The 20,316-nt window shown below is 46.5% G+C and overlaps 1 protein-coding gene across 1 annotated transcript; it reads right to left on the bottom strand.

Moving 5' to 3' along the window:
• Positions 1 to 654: 654 nt before the first annotated feature.
• Positions 655 to 7,870, bottom strand: MRPL19 (mitochondrial ribosomal protein L19). Its single transcript, XM_072143693.1, has 6 exons — positions 7,717 to 7,870; positions 6,017 to 6,125; positions 5,002 to 5,120; positions 4,770 to 4,904; positions 1,457 to 1,635; positions 655 to 938 (listed from the first exon to the last, which is right to left on the bottom strand). The coding sequence occupies exons 1-6, from the start codon at positions 7,760 to 7,762 to the stop codon at positions 702 to 704; spliced, it is 825 nt and encodes a 274-aa protein (XP_071999794.1). The 5' UTR covers positions 7,763 to 7,870; the 3' UTR covers positions 655 to 701.
• Positions 7,871 to 20,316: the final 12,446 nt, after the last annotated feature.

Raw genomic sequence — 20,316 nt, forward strand, 5'->3', positions numbered from 1 at the left:
AGCCACAAGGTCATGTGCCAGATATACTAAGCGCCTCCTGGTAACTGACCTGTGGATGCCCCTTGATTGTCTTAAAGGGAAGCAACCACCTCCACTGAGGATGATAGATATCTATCTATGTAAATTGTTGAAGAAAAATGCCTTGTGATTCCCAACATACCTTTATTATTACTGTACACTATATCCTCAGTTTTCTCTGTATACTAACGAGACACTTGGTGCACCCAGAGCAAGTCTCCTGCTTAGTGGTTCTAACAGGAAGAGCAGCGCTTGGGGGGACTAAGGACATGCCTCAAGTGCACCAACTGCCTTATTAGCATAAGGATTAAACTGGAAATTTTTCTGAAATGACATGTACAGAGCTAACCCAGGTATGTTGGTAATTCTAATGCTGTTCTATACAATTTACTGCTAACATAAGGTATGGGAAGCTTTTAATTTTTGCTTCCAAATCAAACCATGAACTGTTACCACTAAATGATGGAGCATGAATGTAATTGAACGACCGAACACCAGCTCCAACTTGAAATCCATCACTTTCTGGGAAGGACCAAGTCAGATGATCCCTGATCCTATGGTTAGGGGACAACAAACATGAGGCAACCCCTTTAAGATCTAGAACCCAAAGACCTATGAAGAGACGATCCCTGCATCTCCATATAAACCATTTATTCATGTAATAATAATAATATTGAGGGTCCTCACGCGCTGCTACTGGACTGTGATAGTTTTTGGTTGACTTCCTGTAATATTTCCTTCTCTAATTTGCTGGTGTCGTATTCCCTCAACATATCGAACTTCACCCACGGCTGAGCCGACTTCTTGGCTCTCTGCTTGTGCTTCTCCAGGAGATAGTAATCAAAGTTAATGCCTTTAATGTTGTGCTTCTCCTGTTCCCAGCGCTTGGACCACGGTCTCGGCTTCATCTTTACTCGCATCTTATTGAGGAGGAGACAGAAAGGTCCATATGTTACAAGCTAGTTGTTCTATGGAGTGGATATTCTCTAACATACAGCAGAGGACTGTCCCTATATAATTGTGGTGGTGTCGAGGTACTGCATCTCTATTCATACTGCAGAGCCGCAGGTGCCTTAACACTTCAGGTACAGGGTTCCTGTGTCCACCATTTGACTAGTATGTTCTGCTGATCCAATCACAGTCTAAGTGCAGTCCCATAGAGATGACTGGCAGCAGAATGCCGGGGTTATAATCAGGCAGCAGAGGGTTTTGAAAGCCGGGAACCCTTTAGGTGCTGCGGTTATTGACGGCAGCATCTAAAGGGTTAAACACAAGGGTTCTACATGCTATCGCTCAGATTCTGTGGGAGGGTCATGACCATGATGTAATAAGTCATAATGGGCCATACTATTACATATTGGAGGGAGAAGAGGCATTTCTAGGAATAGGTAATGCCACCTGATGACTACTCTCTAGGAACGCTCTGTGCTCTTCTCACCTCGTTCACAGGGACTTCTGGGTCCAGGTGCTGGACCGGCTTCATATTCACATCGAAGGTGCTGTATTCAGGGAGGGCGTCGCGCAGGTAGAAGAGTTTGGCATCGATTCTCTTCTCCAGCTTTAACACTTGGATTTCCTGGATGAGGGGACTGTACATATCATACCGGATCTCCACACCTACAAGACATGAGCGGAGGGTGTACTGTATATAGCGGCATAGAAGGAGGTTACTATATACCTTATAAAGACAACTCTAATCTTATAGAGAATGGACCGGATTGTTTTCACCAACAAGAACCAGATACCGATACATTTTCTTTGTGGATTTACATGAGGCGGCAGCTATTAGTCCAGAAATCATTCATTAACTTCTATGGTTAAAGGAACACTCCAGTCAAAGATAATTCATGAATCCTACATGTTGGGACCCGAAGGGAGGAGCAGAACTAATTTTCAATATATTCCTAGAATCTGGGGTCATGCTCTTCCCTACAAGGTATAATTCAATGAATCAGCTTTGACTGCAGTGTTCCTTTAAGTGTTATGGGCATGCTCGGGGATATGCAACTAGGTCATTGTTCATTGAGGTAGGTGAGGAGTGACCATCACCAACAGAATTTTAGGGGAAAATGCTTTGGGCATGCTCTGTGACCCCTGTAGGGATGTCATGAGCAGTGACCACCTCCTGTAGAAGTCTACGTGTTGTGGGCATGTTCCAAAATATGGGCAGTTAGAGGAAGGTGTTCTGTGAACATCTCCTATAGTCTTCTGGGGGGAGTGTTATGGGCATGCTCTGTGACCATCTCCTATAGTCTTCTGGGGGGAGTGTTATGGGCATGCTCTGTGATCATCTCCTATAGTCTTCTGGGGGGAGTGTTATGGGCATGCTCTGTGACCATCTCCTATAGTCTTCTAGGAGGAGTGTTATGGGCATGCTCTATGACCATCTCCTATAGTCTTCTAGGAGGAGTGTTATGGGCATGCTCTATGACCATCTCCTATAGTCTTCTGGGGGGAGTGTTATGGGCATGCTCTATGACCATCTCCTATAGTATTCTGGGGGGAGTGTTATGGGCATGCTCTATGACCATTATCTATAGTCTTCTGGGGGGAGTGTTATGGGCATGCTGTATGACCATCTCCTATAGTCTTCTGGGGGGAGTGTTATGGGTATGCTCTATGACCATCTCCTATAGTCTTCTGGGAGGAGTGTTATGGGCATGCTCTGTGACCATCTCCTATAGTCTTCTGAGGGGAGTGTTATGGGCATGCTCTATGACCATCTCCTACCTATAGTCTTCTAGGGGGAGTGTTATAGGCATGCTCTGTGACCATCTCCTATAGTCTTCTAGGGGGAGTGTTATAGGCATGCTCTGTGACCATCTCCCATAGTCTTCTAGAAGGAGTGTTATGGGCATGCTCTGTGACCATCTCCTATAGTCTTCTAGGAGGAGCGTTAAGGGCATGCTCTGTGACCATCTCCTATAGTCTTCTAGAATGAGTGTTATAGGCATGCTCTGTGACCATCTCCTATAGTCTTCTAGGGGGAGTGTTATAGGCATGCTCTGTGACCATCTCCTATAGTCTTCTAGGGGGAGTGTTATGGGTATGCTCTGTGACCATCTCCTATAGTCTTCTAGGAGGAGCGTTAAGGGCATGCTCTGTGACCATCTCCTATAGTCTTCTAGAATGAGTGTTATAGGCATGCTCTGTGACCATCTCCTATAGTCTTCTAGGGGGAGTGTTATGGGCATGCTCTATGACCATCTCCTATAGTCTTCTAGGGGGAGTGTTATGGGTATGCTCTGTGACCATCTCCTATAGTCTTCTAGGGGGAGTGTTATAGGCATGCTCTGTGACCATCTCCTATAGTCTTCTAGGGGGAGTGTTATAGGCATGCTCTGTGACCATCTCCTATAATCTTCTAGGGGGAGTGTTATAGGCATGCTCTGTGACCATCTCCTATAGTCCTCTAGAATGAGTGTTATAGGCATGCTCTGTGACCATCTCCTATAGTCTTCTGGGGGGAGTGTTATGGGCATGCTCTATGACCATCTCCTATAGTCTTCTGAGGGGAGTGTTATGGGCATGCTCTATGGCCATCTCCTATAGTCTTCTAGGAGGAGTGTTATAGGCAGCTCTATGACCATCTCCTATAGTCTTCTGGGGGGAGTGTTATGGGCATGCTCTATGACCATCTCCTATAGTCTTCTGGGGGGAGTGTTATGGGCATGCTCTATGGCCATCTCCTATAGTCTTCTGAGGGGAGTGTTATGGGCATGCTCTATGGCCATCTCCTATAGTCTTCTAGGAGGAGTGTTATGGGCATGCTCTATGACCATCTCCTATAGTCTTCTGGGGGGAGTGTTATGGGCATGCTCTATGACCATCTCCTATAGTCTTCTGGGGGGAGTGTTATGGGCATGCTCTATGACCATTATCTATAGTCTTCTGGGGGGAGTGTTATGGGCATGCTCTATGACCATCTCCTATAGTCTTCTAGGAGGAGTGTTATGGGCATGCTCTATGACCATCTCCTATAGTCTTCTGGGGGGAGTGTTATGGGCATGCTCTATGACCATCTCCTATAGTATTCTGGGGGGAGTGTTATGGGCATGCTCTGTGACCATCTCCTATAGTCTTCTAGGGGGAGTGTTATGGGCATGCTCTGTGACCATCTCCTATAGTATTCTGGGGGGAGTGTTATGGGCATGCTCTGTGACCATCTCCTATAGTCTTCTAGGGGGAGTGTTATGGGCATGCTCTGTGACCATCTCCTATAGTCTTCTAGGGGGAGTGTTATGGGCATGCTCTGTGATCATCTCCTATAGTCTTCTAGGAGGAGCGTTATGGGCATGCTCGGTGACCATCTCCTATAGTCTTCTAGGGGGAGTGTTATAGGCATGCTCTGTGACCATCTCCTATAGTCTTCCAGGGGGAGTGTTATGGGCATGCTCTATGACCATCTCCTATAGTCTTCTAGGGGGAGTGTTATGGGTATGCTCTGTGACCATCTCCTATAGTCTTCTAGGAGGAGTGTTATGGGCATGCTCTGTGACCATCTCCTATAGTCTTCTAGGGGGAGTGTTATAGGCATGCTCTATGACCATCTCCTATAGTCTTCTAGGAGGAGTGTTAAGGGCATGCTCTATGACCTTATGCAAGAGTTATTGTGTGGGAGGGTTAGAAGGGGAAGGAGGTGTTACCTGTCGTCCATTGGATGCAAGATAACTGCAGATAAGTGATCTCTACAGAACAGGAACTATAAGTTTATAACTATATACATATCCCAAAATAATGTGATCACTAACCTTGTCCATCAATGACGTTTCGCAGCGCAAATGTGGCCCCCAAGCCGCTTCCGGATCTGTCTATGCAAATGCCTACAAATCTGTTGCTCTTTCCGTTTGCGTGAGGATCTGCCATTGTAACCGCAAGAATACTGCCTGGTATAGAGCAGAGATCACAGCGAGTGAGTACATCCACCAGGTCGTAATAACATATATATCAATACACACAAGTCCCCGGCTACAATGTTCTCACCTACGTAGAATTCGGGAATGTTGATGACTTTTCTTCTCTCGATCATGTCTTGTCTTTCCAGGTAGAACTTCAGGGGGTCCTTCCTGCCCCGAGGGGGTATAAATTCTGGGCTCAAAAACCTGCAGGGATGAGAAAGAAGGAATTCATGTCACTGTGCACAGATGACACCATACAGAGGGGGTCTCACCAGATGCAAGGCACAAAGGATTATTTTTTTGAAGCATTAAGAGGGAAGATCTGTTGCAGAGGTTTGTAGGATTGAGAATCGTATAAACTTAACTTAATGGAGCTGCTTCAGAAGTCTGTAAGAGGATTAGATGAATAGGACAAATCAGGGTCTATGACTATCGGAACACCCAACAATCAATGTTCTCTCAGTGTTTGCGTGGTTTTCCTCCAGTTTCCTCCCACACTCTAAAACATACTGCTAGGCTATTAGATTGTAAGCCCCATGGGGGCAGGGACTGTTCTGGCAAGCTCTGTGCAGCGCTGCGTAATCTGCGTGCGCTATATAAAGAAATTATTATAAACAGTAGGACGGGGCCCTCCTTGAATTCAGCAGTCGCTTACATGTATAGGACAATCAGTGATCTATATGGGACTGATAAGATATTTACTAATCTACTCAGTCACAGACACTTCTCATAAATTTCCTCTAAGACCAGGACTGTTCTAGTTGCTCATGGAAACCAATAAGAGCTCAGCTTTCAATATAAAACCATCTGTGGGAAAATGAAAGCTGAGCCCTGATTGGTTGCCATGGGCAGCTTTACCAGTTGTGCTCTCAGACACTTCTGATAAATCTCCTGCATAGACTTTTAGTGAGAGCTCCCCCTACTCATGATCAGTCAGGGTCACAGTGATCAGATGCTTATCTCCAATTCTATGGACTGTAGGACAATCCATTTAAACATCACATTCTTTACTCATGTGCATTACAAGTCTGGTCTCTGCTGTGCTACGGACTGGCTGGGGGTTGTAGTTCCTCGGCAGACACAGGCTAGAAACCCCTCACCTTTTTCGGGACTCCTGCAATGCTTTTTTATCTACAATGAGTGGCTTCACGGGCGGTTTGAAAGTCGTAGGTTCTCCATCACTAAGGAGTCTGGCAGGGGTCAAAAATCCTGTAAAGGGAAGATGAGGTGTAATAAAACCTTTTATCACCCACATGGTGAATAAAGGAGGTGATCAGTGATGTGACAACATATATAAATATCAGAGGAAACCTAGACCTCGCCATTGAGCTTCTCATTAGGATCTTCCTCAAACTAAAGAAGTTACTCCTAGGCAGAATCTCTATTTAACCCCATAGACCAGTAATGGCAAACCTTTTAGACCATGAGTGCCCAAACTTCAACCAAAGGCCACTTATTTATGGCAAAGTGTCAGCACAGCAATTTAGGCAGTAATTTATTGCTGTGGACAGCAATGCAGTAGAAAGGAGGAGAGCAAATGTGTACTTCTATCCAGATTCCCTGTGTACAGGAAGAATCGTTGGGTCAGCATTCTACGAGCCCCGTCTGGTGAAATGTATTCTGGGGTGATGCCTCGGGTGTCCACAGAGAGGGCTCAGAGTGCCGCCTCTAGCACCCGTGCCATAGGTTCGCAACCACTGTCGTAGACAGATAGATATGAGATAGGTGAATGGATGGATAGATAGATAAATAAGAAATAGATGCAGCACTGGGAACCTGAGTTCAAGTCCCATCTGCAAAGAGTGTATGTTCTCTCCGTGGGTTTCCTCCAGGTCCTCCGATTTCCTCCCACACTCCAAAACATACTGGTAGGTTGATTAGATTGTGAGCCCCATTGGGGACAGGGACCAATTTGGCAAATTCTGTGCAGCGCTGTGTAATCTGTGTGTGCTATATAAAGAATTATTATTATTATAAGATGGATATCAGATACATAGATAGCTGGATGGATACATAGATAGACATGAAATAGATAGATAAGACATGAGAAACATAGATAGATGGATATAGATAGATATGATATAGAAAGATAAATAGAGGAGATTGATCATATAAATATATATTATATATATATAATAGATGATAGATATGAGATACATAGATAGGTGGATGGATAAAAACCAGATAGATAGAGGATCAGTTATACAGTAAATTACAGATCACACTGTGGTACAATGGTCAGAAATGGAGAGGACACTGATCCTTAAATGTAACCGTTAAGCTTAGGTGCCGTGGATAGTAACACTATTATCTATACTGCTGAATAAAGAAAGGGGTCGTTGTTAGCCAATGGGGTTTAGGGGCCCAAAAGCCATCCTCATATTTACCCACACAGTGCTCCCTATACTGCCCTAATAGCCTAAATCACCACGATTGATTGAAATCTGGCAGTGAAGATACTTTAAGAATTATCAGAAAATCAGATCAAGCCCCTGAATACATATAAAAAAAACCCATAAATAAAAAATAAAAAAATCTTAATAAAATAATAAAATAAAATTCTTAATAAAAACCCTCACCCCGTACAACACACACCCGCATCAGAAGGAGACAGTCCTGGTCCTCAGAGCACAGGGACAATGACATTTTAATTGTGAAAAGTAAAAATAAATAACATAATATCCACCAAGAGACAGAGGGGGCGTGCCCAGTGTATGACGTGCATATATAATGTATAGACGATTCTGTGCGCCTCCCGCTACTAATACACGTTCTATAGAACCTCCGTCCATAATCTCACCTGCCCGGTACCGGATCAGTAGCAATGACCTCCTGCACGCCGCCATGTTTGTCCCATGCGACTGTCAGACAGGGCACATGCGCAGTAAGCTCGGCCGCGGCCACTACGGAGACTCGCAGAGTTCAAGAACGTCAGTGAAGCGAAGCGGGAAACGTAATGTGTAGGATCCGCTCAAGCAGCGCGTTCGGTCACGTGACGTCCCTGAGGCCATATGCAATATATAGAGGGGGTGGTTATATACCTGCCATATACAATATATAGAGGGGGTCGTTATATACCTGCCATATACAATATATAGAGGGGGTCGTTATATACCTGCCATATACAATATATAGAGGGGGTCGTTATATACCTGCCATATACAATATATAGAGGGGGTCGTTATATACCGAGGAGAGACCACAATGTACAGTTATTACATTCTGTGACTGGAGAAATGGAAATTTTATTTAGTCATCTTACCATGGCAAAAGAAAAAGTATTGGCCCTGGCAACAAGTAACCCGAAATAACAGTAACTATGTTCACCCACCCCTAGGAAATACTGTAACAAATATGTATTTGTAGCTTTATGGGGTCCTTCATTCCAAAAATGGTAACGTTAGATTTTTCTGTTCACAGACCTGCAGGAGGGCTTGAACTTCTTGCTGCCAGGATATAAAGGAAACCTGTCAGGGGGATATGGAGGAGGGCTTGTACTTCCTGATGCCAGGATATAAAGGGAACCTGTCAGGGGGATATGGAGGAGGGCTTGTACTTCCTGCTGTCAGGATATAAAGGGAACCTGTCAGGGGGATATGGAGGAGGGCTTGTACTTCCTGCTGCCAGGATATAAAGGGAACCTGTCAGGGGGATATGGAGGAGGGCTTTTACTTCCTGCTGTCAGGATATAAAGGGAACCTGTCAGGGGGATATGGAGGAGGGCTTGAACTTCTTGCTGCCAGGATATAAAGGAAACCTGTCAGGGGGATATGGAGGAGGGCTTTTACTTCCTGCTGTCAGGATATAAAGGGAACCTGTCAGGGGGATATGGAGGAGGGCTTGTACTTCCTGCTGCCAGGATATAAAGGGAACCTGTCAGGGGGATATGGAGGAGGGCTTTTACTTCCTGCTGTCAGGATATAAAGGGAACCTGTCAGGGGGATATGGAGGAGGGCTTTTACTTCCTGCTGTCAGGATATAAAGGGAACCTGTCAGGGGGATATGGAGGAGGGCTTGAACTTCTTGCTGCCAGGATATAAAGGAAACCTGTCAGGGGGATATGGAGGAGGGCTTTTACTTCCTGCTGTCAGGATATAAAGGGAACCTGTCAGGGGGATATGGAGGAGGGCTTGAACTTCTTGCTGCCAGGATATAAAGGAAACCTGTCAGGGGGATATGGAGGAGGGCTTTTACTTCCTGCTGTCAGGATATAAAGGGAACCTGTCAGGAGGATATGGAGGAGGGCTTGTACTTCCTGGTGCCAGGATATAAAGGGATCCTGTCAGGGGGATATGGAGGAGAGCTTGTACATCCTGCTGTCAGGATATAAAGGGAACCTGTCAGGGGGATATGGAGGAGGGCTTGTACTTCCTACTGTCAGGATATAAAGGGAACCTGTCAGGGGGATATGGAGGAGGGCTTGTACTTCCTACTGTCAGGATATAAAGGGAACCTGTCAGGGGGATATGGAGGAGAGCTTGTACATCCTGCTGTCAGGATATAAAGGGAACCTGTCAGGGGGATATGGAGGAGGGCTTTTACTTCCTGCTGTCAGGATATAAAGGGAACCTGTCAGGGGGATATGGAGGAGGGCTTGAACTTCTTGCTGCCAGGATATAAAGGAAACCTGTCAGGGGGATACGGAGGAGGGCTTTTACTTCCTGCTGTCAGGATATAAAGGGAACCTGTCAGGAGGATATGGAGGAGGGCTTGTACTTCCTGGTGCCAGGATATAAAGGGATCCTGTCAGGGGGATATGGAGGAGAGCTTGTACATCCTGCTGTCAGGATATAAAGGGAACCTGTCAGGGGGATATGGAGGAGGGCTTGTACTTCCTACTGTCAGGATATAAAGGGAACCTGTCAGGAGGATATGGAGGAGGGCTTGTACTTCCTGCTGCCAGGATATAAAGGGAACCTGTCAGGAGGATATGGAGGAGGGCTTGTACTTCCTGCTGCCAGGATATAAAGGGAACCTGTCAGGAGGATATGGAGGAGGGCTTGTACTTCCTACTGTCAGGATATAAAGGGAACCTGTCAGGGGGATATGGAGGAGGGCTTGTACTTCCCGCTGCCAGGATATAAAGGGAACCTGTCAAGGGGATATGGAGGAGGGCTTGTACTTCCTGCTGTCAGTATATAAAGGGAACCTGTCAGGGGGATATGGAGGAGGGCTTGTACTTCCTACTGTCAGGATATAAAGGGAACCTGTCAGAAGGATATGGAGGAGGGCTTGTACTTCCTGCTGCCAGGATATAAAGGGAACCTGTCAGGGGGATATGGAGGAAGGCTTGTACTTCCTGCTGCCAGGATATAAAGGGAACCTGTCAGGGGGATATGGAGGAGGGCTTGTACTTCCTGCTGCCAGGATATAAAGGGAACCTGTCAGGGGGATAAGGAGGAGGGCTTGTACTTCCTGCAGCCAGGATATAAAGGGAACCTGTGAGGGGGATATGGAGGAGGTCTTGTACTTCCTGCTGTCAGGATATAAAGGGAACCTGTCGGGGATATGGAGGAGGGCTTGTACTTCCTGCTGTCAGTATATAAAGGGAACCTTTCAAGGGGATATGGAGGAGGGCTTGTACTTCCTGCTGCCAGGATATAAAGGGAACCTGTCAGGGGAATATGGAGGAGGGCTTGGACTTCCTACTGTCAGGATATAAAGGGAACCTGTCAGGATGATATGGAGGAGGGCTTGTACTTCCTGCTGTCAGGATATAAAGGGAACCTGTCAGGGGGATATGGAGAAAGGCTTGTACTTCCTTCTGCCAGGAGATAAAGGGAACCTGTCAGGGGGATATGGAGGAGGGCTTGTATTTCCTGCTGTCAGGACATAAAGGGAACCTGTCAGGGGGATATGGAGGAGGGCTTGTATTTCCTGCTGTCAGGATATAAAGGGAACCTGTCAGGGGGATATGGAGGAGGGCTTGTACTTCCTGCTGTCAGGATATAAAGGGAACCTGTCAGGAGGATATGGAGGAGGGCTCTTACTTCCTGCTGCCAGGATATTTAGGGAACCTGTCAGGGAGATATGGAGGAGGGCTTGTACTTCCTGCTGCCAGGATATAAAGGGAACCTGTCAGGAGGATATGGAGGAGGGCTTGTACTTCCTGCTGCCAGGAGATAAAGGGAACCTGTCAGGGGGATATGGAGGAAGGCTTGTACTTCCTGCTGCCAGGATATAAAGGGAACCTGTCAGGGGAATATGGAGGAGGGCTTGTACTTCCTACTGTCAGGATATAAAGGGAACCTGTCAGGGGGATATGGAGGAAGGCTTGTATTTCCTGCTGTCAGGACATAAAGGGAACCTGTCAGGGGGATATGGAGGAGGGCTTGTATTTCCTGCTGTCAGGATATAAAGGGAACCTGTCAGGGGGATATGGAGGATGGCTTGTACTTACTTCTGCCAGGATATAAAGGGAACCTGTCAGGGGGATATGGAGGAAGGCTTGTACTTCCTGCTGCCAGGAGATAAAGGGAACCTGTCAGGGGGATATGGAGGAGGGCTTGTACTTCCTGCTGTCAAGATATAAAGGGAACCTGTCAGAAGGATATGGAGGAGGGCTTGTACTTCCTGCTGCCAGGACATAAAGGGAACCTGTCAGGGGGATATGGAGGAAGGCTTGTACTTCCTGCTGCCAGGAGATAAAGGGAACCTGTCAGGGGGATATGGAGGAGGGCTTGTATTTCCTGCTTTCAGGACATAAAGGGAACCTGTCAGGGGGATATGGAGGAGGGCTTGTATTTCCTGCTGCCAGGATATAAAGGGAACCTGTCAGGAGGATATGGAGGAGGGCTTGTATTTCCTGCTGTCAGGACATAAAGGGAACCTGTCAGGGGGATATGGAGGAGGGCTTGTACTTCCTACTGTCAGGATATAAAGGGAACCTGTCAGGGGGATATGGAGGAGGGCTTGTACTTCCTACTGTCAGGATATAAAGGGAACCTGTCAGGGGGATATGGAGAAAGGCTTGTACTTCCTTCTGCCAGGAGATAAAGGGAACCTGTCAGGGGGATATGGAGGAGGGCTTGTATTTCCTGCTGTCAGGACATAAAGGGAACCTGTCAGGGGGATATGGAGGAGGGCTTGTATTTCCTGCTGTCAGGATATAAAGGGAACCTGTCAGGGGGATATGGAGGAGGGCTTGTACTTCCTGCTGTCAGTATATAAAGGGAACCTGTCAGGAGGATATGGAGGAGGGCTCTTACTTCCTGCTGCCAGGATATTTAGGGAACCTGTCAGGGAGATATGGAGGAGGGCTTGTACTTCCTGCTGCCAGGATATAAAGGGAACCTGTCAGGAGGATATGGAGGAGGGCTTGTACTTCCTGCTGCCAGGAGATAAAGGGAACCTGTCAGGGGGATATGGAGGAAGGCTTGTACTTCCTGCTGCCAGGATATAAAGGGAACCTGTCAGGGGAATATGGAGGAAGGCTTGTACTTCCTGCTGCCAGGAGATAAAGAGAACCTGTCAGGGGGATATGGAGGAGGGCTTGTACTTCCTGCTGCCAGGATATAAAGGGAACCTGTCAGGAGGATATGGAGGAGGGCTTGTACTTCCTGCTGCCAGGATATAAAGGGAACCTGTCAGGGGGATATGGAGGAAGGCTTGTACTTCCGGCTGCCAGGAGATAAAGAGAACCTGTCAGGGGGATATGGAGGAGGGCTTGTATTTCCTGCTGTCAGGACATAAAGGGAACCTGTCAGGGGGATATGGAGGAGGGCTTGTATTTCCTGCTGTCAGGATATAAAGGGAACCTGTCAGGGGGATATGGAGGATGGCTTGTACTTACTTCTGCCAGGATATAAAGGGAACCTGTCAGGGGGATATGGAGGAAGGCTTGTACTTCCTGCTGCCAGGAGATAAAGGGAACCTGTCAGGGGGATATGGAGGAGGGCTTGTACTTCCTGCTGTCAAGATATAAAGGGAACCTGTCAGAAGGATATGGAGGAGGGCTTGTACTTCCTGCTGCCAGGACATAAAGGGAACCTGTCAGGGGGATATGGAGGAAGGCTTGTACTTCCTGCTGCCAGGAGATAAAGGGAACCTGTCAGGGGGATATGGAGGAGGGCTTGTATTTCCTGCTTTCAGGACATAAAGGGAACCTGTCAGGGGGATATGGAGGAGGGCTTGTATTTCCTGCTGCCAGGATATAAAGGGAACCTGTCAGGAGGATATGGAGGAGGGCTTGTATTTCCTGCTGTCAGGACATAAAGGGAACCTGTCAGGGGGATATGGAGGAGGGCTTGTATTTCCTGCTGTCAGGATATTAAGGGAACCTGTCAGGGGGATATGGAGGAGGGCTTGTACTTCCTGCTGTCAGGATATAAAGGGAACCTGTCAGGAGGATATGGAGGAGGGCTCTTACTTCCTGCTGCCAGGATATTTAGGGAACCTGTCAGGGAGATATGGAGGAGGGCTTGTACTTCCTGCTGCCAGGAGATAAAGGGAACCTGTCAGGGGGATATGGAGGAAGGCTTGTACTTCCTGCTGCCAGGATATAAAGGGAACCTGTCAGGAGGATATGGAGGAGGGCTTGTACTTCCTGCTGCCAGGATATAAAGGGAACCTGTCAGGAGGATATGGAGGAGGGCTTGTACTTCCTACTGTCAGGATATAAAGGGAACCTGTCAGGGGGATATGGAGGAAGGCTTGTACTTCCTGCTGCCAGGAGATAAAGAGAACCTGCCAGGGGGATATGGAGGAGGGCTTGTACTTCCTGCTGCCAGGATATAAAGGGAACCTGTCAGGAGGATATGGAGGAGGGCTTGTACTTCCTGCTGCCAGGATATAAAGGGAACCTGTCAGGGGGATATGGAGGAAGGCTTGTACTTCCGGCTGCCAGGAGATAAAGAGAACCTGTCAGGGGGATATGGAGGAGGGCTTGTACTTCCTGCTGCCAGGATATAAAGGGAACCTGTCATTAGGATATGGAGGAGGGCTTGTACTTCCTGCTGCCAGGATATAAAGGGAACCTGTCAGGGGGATATGGAGGAGGGCTTGTACTTCCTGCTGTCAGGATATAAAGGAAACCTGTCAGGGGGATATGGAGGATGGCTTGTACTTCCTGCTGCCAGGATATAAAGGGAACCTGTCAGGGGGATATGGAGGAAGGCTTGTACTTCCTGCTGCCAGGAGATAAAGGGAACCTGTCAGGGGGATATGGAGGAGGGCTTGTACTTCCTGCTGCGAGGACATAAAGGGAACCTGTCAGGGGGATATGGAGGAAGGCTTGTACTTCCTGCTGCCAGGAGATAAAGGGAACCTGTCAGGGGGATATGGAGGAGGGCTTGTACTTCCTGCTGCCAGGATATAAAGGGAACCTGTCAGGAGGATATGGAGGAGGGCTTGTACTTCCTGCTGTCAGGATATAAAGGGAACCTGTCAGGGGGATATGGAGGATGGCTTGTACTTCCTGCTGCCAGGATATAAAGGGAACCTGTCAGGGGGATATGGAGGAAGGCTTGTACTTCCTGCTGCCAGGAGATAAAGGGAACCTGTCAGAAGGATATGGAGGAGGGCTTGTACTTCCTGCTGCCAGGACATAAAGGGAACCTGTCAGGGGGATATGGAGAAAGGCTTGTACTTCCTGCTGCCAGGAGATAAAGGGAACCTGTCAGGGGGATATGGAGGAGGGCTTGTACTTTCTGCTGCCAGGATATAAAGGGAACCTGTCAGGAGGATATGGAGGAGGGCTTGTACTTCCTGCTGCCAGGATATAAAGGGAACTTGTCAGGGGGATATGGAGGAGGGCTTGTACTTCCTACTGTCAGGATATAAAGGGAACCTGTCAGGGGGATATGGAGGAGGGCTTGTACTTCCTGCTGCCAGGATATAAAGGGAACCTGTCAGGGGGATATGGAGGAGGGCTTGTACTTCCTGCTGCCAGGATATAAAGGGAACCTGTCAGGGGGATATGGAGGAGGGCTTGTACTTCCTGCTGCCAGGATATAAAGGGAACCTGTCAGGAGGATATGGACGAGGGCTTGTACTTCCTGCTGTCAGGATATAAAGGGAACCTGTCAGGGGGATATGGAGGAGGGCTTGTACTTCCTGCTGTCAGTATATAAAGGGAACCTGTCAGGGGGATATGGAGGAGGTCTTGTACTTCCTGCTGTCAGGATATAAAGGGAACCTGTCAGGGGGATATGGAGGAGGGCTTGTACTTCCTGCTGTCAGGATATAAAGGGAACCTGTCAGGGGGATTTGGAGGAGGGCTTGTACTTCCTACTGTCAGGATATAAAGGGAACCTGTCAGGGGGATATGGAGGAGGGCTTGTACTTCCTGCTGTCAGGATATAAAGGGAACCTGTCTGGGGGATATGGAGGAGGGCTTGTACTTCCTGCTGCCAGGATATAAAGGGAACCTGTCAGGGGGATATGGAGGAGGGCTTGTACTTCCTTCTGCCAGGAGATAAAGGGAACCTGTCAGGGGGATATGGAGGAGGGCTTGTACTTCCTGCTGTCAGGATATAAAGGGGACTTGTCAGGGGGATATGGAGGAGGGCTTGCACTTCCTGCTGTCAGTATATAAAGGGAACCTGTCAGGGGGATATGGTACACAGAATCTCTATAAGGACCTGTGATTGGTTTAGTGCCCCAAATAGTCCTGTTTAATGGTAAAGGGTGCAGTCACACGTGACGCTAGCGCAGAGAGCCATGTCTGGGCGCGATTTTATTAGTGTTTCCAGTAAAAAAACATCTGTCATTGCTTACCAGTCGCATGTGTTTCACTGGACATGTGTTTGGTATACAAGTAAAAATGAATAGAAGTGGCGCTGCCTTCTTTTATTTAAACTCCACGGGATCAGGCACTTGGTCTCAACTCTGCGGTCCTCGATCTCTTGCACTACTCATGGTTCTGCAAAAGCATTTGAGCCAAGGCCCACCCCCATTGCTCTAGTGGTATGTGTAACCGCATCCTTAGTTATTCAGGGAAAAATCATAATGCTCACCTTCTTCCATGGGCGCCTGTGCATTCCAGAAAATGAAGCTTTTTTTTTTCAACAGTTTTATTTTATTGCAAAATTTTGCATATCATTCAAAATTGCAATATGAAAATGAAGCTTTCTGAAGCGATCATTATAGAGGTCATTGTACAGGGAGGGGGAGATGAGCTGTGACATCATCTATTGTCAGTAGTGATGTAATGATGGGTCAGTGTTATCTATATAGAGATCATTGTACAGGGAGGGGGAGATGAGCTGTGACATCATCTATTGTCAGTAGTGATGTAATGATGGGTCAGTGTTATCTATATAGAGGTCATTGTACAAGGAGGGGGAGGAGATAAGCTGTGACATCATCTATTGTCAGTAGTGATGTAATGATGGGTCAGTGTTATCTATATAGAGGTCATTGTACAGGGAGGGGGAGATGAGCTGTGACATCAACTATTGTCAGTAGTGATGTAATGATGGGTCAGTGTTATCTATATAGAGATCATTGTACAGGAAGGGGGAGGAGATAAGCTGTGACATCATCTATTTTCAGTAGTGATGTAATGATGGGTCAGTGTTATCTATATAGAGATCATTGTACAGGGAGGGGGAGGAGATAAGCTGTGACATCATCTATTGTCAGTAGTGATGTAATTATGGGTCAGTGATATCTATATAGAGGTCATTGTACAGGGAGGGGGAGGAGATAAGCTGTGAAATCATCTATTGTCAGTAGTGATGTAATGATGGGTCAGTGTTATCTATATAGAGGTCATTGTACAGGAAGGAGGAGGAGATTAGCTGTGACATCATCTATTGTCAGTAGTGATGTAATGATGGGTCAGTGTTATCTATATAGAGGTCATTGTACAGGGAGGGGGAGGAGATAAGCTGTGACATCATCTATTGTCAGTAGTGATGTAATGATGGGTCAGTGTTATCTATATAGAGGTCATTGTACAGGAAGAGGGAGGAGATAAGCTGGGACATCATCTATTGTCAGTAGTGATGTAATGATGGGCCAGTGTTATCTATATAGAGGTCATTGTACAGGGAGGGGAGATAAGCTGTGACATCATCTATTGTCAGTAGTGATGTAATGATGGGTCATTGTTATCTATATAGAGGACATTGTACAGGGAGGGGAGATAAGCTGTGACATCATCTATTGTTAGTAGTGATGTAATGATGGGTCAGTGTTATGTATATAGAGGTCATTGTACAGGGAGGGGGAGGAGATAAGCTGTGACATCATCTATTGTCAGTAGTGATGTAATGATGGATCAGTGTTATCTATATAGAGGTCATTGTACAGGGAGGGGAGATAAGCTGTGACATCATCTATTGTCAGTAGTGATGTAATGATGGGTCATTGTTATCTATATAGAGGACATTGTACAGGGAGGGGGAGGAGATAAGCTGTGACATCATCTATTGTCAGTAGTGATGTAATGATGGGTCAGTGTTATCTATATAGAGGACATTGTACAGGGAGGGGGAGGAGATAAGCTGTGACATCATCTATTGTCAGTAGTGATGTAATGATGGGTCAGTGTTATCTATATAGAGGTCATTGTACAGGGAGGGGGAGGAGATAAGCTGTGACATCATCTATGGTCAGTAGTGATGTAATGATGGGTCAGTGTTATCTATATAGAGGTCATTGTACAGGAAGGAGGAGGAGATAAGCTGTGACATCATCTATTGTCAGTAGTGATGTAATGATGGGTCAATGTTATCTATATAGAGGTCATTGTACAGGGAGGGGGAGGAGATAAGCTGTGACATCATCTATTGTCAGTAGTGATGTAATGATGGATCAGTGTTATCTATATAGAGGTCATTGTACAGGGAGGGGAGATAAGCTGTGACATCATCTATTGTCAGTAGTGATGTAATGATGGGTCATTGTTAGCTATATAGAGGTCATTGTACAGGGAGGAGGAGGAGATAAGATGTGACATCATCTATTGTCAGTAGTGATGTAATGATGGGTCAGTGTTATCTATATAGAGGTCATTGTACAGGGAGGGGGAGGAGATAAGCTGTGACATCATCTATTGTCTGTAGTGATGTAATGATGGGTCAGTGTTATCTATATAGAGGTCATTGTACAGGGAGGAGTGGGAGGAGATAAGCTGTGACATCATCTATTGTCAGTAGTGATGTAATGATAGGCCATTGTTATCTATATAGAGGTCATTGTACAGGGAGGAGGAGGAGATAAGCTGTGACATCATCTATTGTCAGTAGTGATGTAATGATGGGTCAGTGTTCTCTATATAGAGGTCATTGTACAGGAAGGGGGAGGAGATAAGCTGGGACATCATCTATTGTCAGTAGTGATGTAATGATGGGTCAGTGTTCTCTATATAGAGGTCATTGTACAGGAAGGGGGAGGAGATAAGCTGGGACATCATCTATTGTCAGTAGTGATGTAATGATGGGTCAGTGTTCTCTATATAGAGGTCATTGTACAGGAAGGGGGAGGAGATAAGCTGGGACATCATCTATTGTCAGTAGTGATGTAATGATGGGTCAGTGTTATCTATATAGAGTTCATTGTAAAGGGCGGGGGAGGGGATAAGCTGTGACATCATCTATTGTCTGTAGTGATGTATATATATATATATTCATTAAGATGTTACCAGGTGACCCAACGTTACTATCACCTAGGAGTCTCCTGGTCCCAATGTTTGAGGCCTCAATATTAAATTATAAAAATGATGTACTGAAATGTGTTTGTATAAATTAAGAGATTCTGGTTCTGCTCAGGACTGGGGTTTGTCTTCTAGACAAGGAGAAGTCAGATGTAAATGTCAGACTTCCCGGGGTGAGGAGCTTCTCCTGGAGGCTGTGGAGGACACCAGGGGTAATAGAATTACACTATAAGTAATGGACTTGTGTCCACAAACAGAGAGGATTAATGTGCTAATGTCATGGTAATGGGCACCGGTTAGACCATACTGATGACATCCTCTTAGAGACCCTAGGAGCAGGATGGGGTCTCTATTTGATGAGTTGTGTGAAAGGTCTAGACTAGAGACATGGGTGTAACCTGAAGCTGTGGGGCCACAATGTACATTCTGTGCCAAGCCTCCAATCCCAATGTTTTGTATATAGACTTGGGCTCTTTGTATGGGAATTACCCCCTATGGCCCAGGGGCCCAGGGAGGACATTACCATCTGCACTTGTATATCTCTGTATAAGAGAGGGGGGCACAATACGAGGGGAAGCAGATAAGGGGCATAATAAGGAAGGGGAGCAGAGAAGCGGGGGCAATGAGAGGGAGCAGAGAGGGGGTTCATAATAAAAGGGGGATAAGAGAAAACGATTACAATAAGAGGGGTAGGGAGAATGGGGCATTGTACATGGTGAGAATATACAGCGCAAAAGCCATTGATCTAGGCAGGAGGGTGTGAGAAGGGGCGTGGTTTATTATACAAAGAAATCAAAAGAAAGGAGGAACAAAAAAATGGCGCACAATCCTATCTATTTAACCCCTGTTAAATACCTGTCAAAACTGTGCAGATCCCGAAAACGGCAAACAGTCCGTGAACCTTAGTAAATAAGCCCCAATATATAATTCGGTCCCATTGATGGCGATTCCAAAAGTTTAGTTCTTTTATTGATGAGAATAGCAAATAGATGTGAATGTGACCTTCATCAGACACAGTTTGCAGGTTATTCAGGAGATAATAGAGATTGCTGCAGAGTAGACCATAGAGGTAAATGGTAATGGCGGGAACACCCACTCTACTAGAAACAGCGCTAGTTACTTGTCAGGTCGGGTTTTGACCAAAATGTCACATTTGTGTCCGTTTGCCATTTCCATCAATAAGGGTTCATTCACACTGTGCGTTTTGAAAACGTTTTAAAATGCATTACAAAAACACCTGCTTTATTGCGTGTTTACTATGCGGTAAGAATCTGGTAATCTCGCACACACTAGGATGTCAGCCGCTTGCTATACTCCAGTATATATGGTGCATTTTTGTCAATACTCTTAGAAAGTAATCGCTGCCGAACCAAAGGCTCTACTGGAGATTGGAGAACTAGTATGTTCCCCACATGATACAAGTGTGTCTGAGATTCTGCAATGCCCACGAGAGAGTCTGATGCGACCAACTCGCATCAAACTCACATCGCATGACCGCCTGAACACTCACAGACTGGGCCTGAACTGGCACTGAACTGGTCTCGGAGCGCAAGTTTGATGTGAGTTGCATCAGGTCTATTGCCCATGTCTGACGAGTCAGTTTTGTGGCATTGAATCCTTTAGATCCTTCTAGATCTTCTAGAGAACTGATGCTGCAGATTTAGGAGAGGCCAAACTGCTGAAGATGAGGGGAGGCCGCCATGACGCAGCCTGGTGGGAGGGATTGGTAGTCAGGGGGAGTAGAGCGGTAGTTGTCGAGGGGAGGTATGGGATAGCCGTAAGGGGAGAGAAGACCAGTCA

The sequence above is a fragment of the Engystomops pustulosus genome, chromosome 3 (genome assembly GCF_040894005.1).
Source record: "Engystomops pustulosus chromosome 3, aEngPut4.maternal, whole genome shotgun sequence".
Taxonomy (NCBI): domain Eukaryota; kingdom Metazoa; phylum Chordata; class Amphibia; order Anura; family Leptodactylidae; genus Engystomops; species Engystomops pustulosus.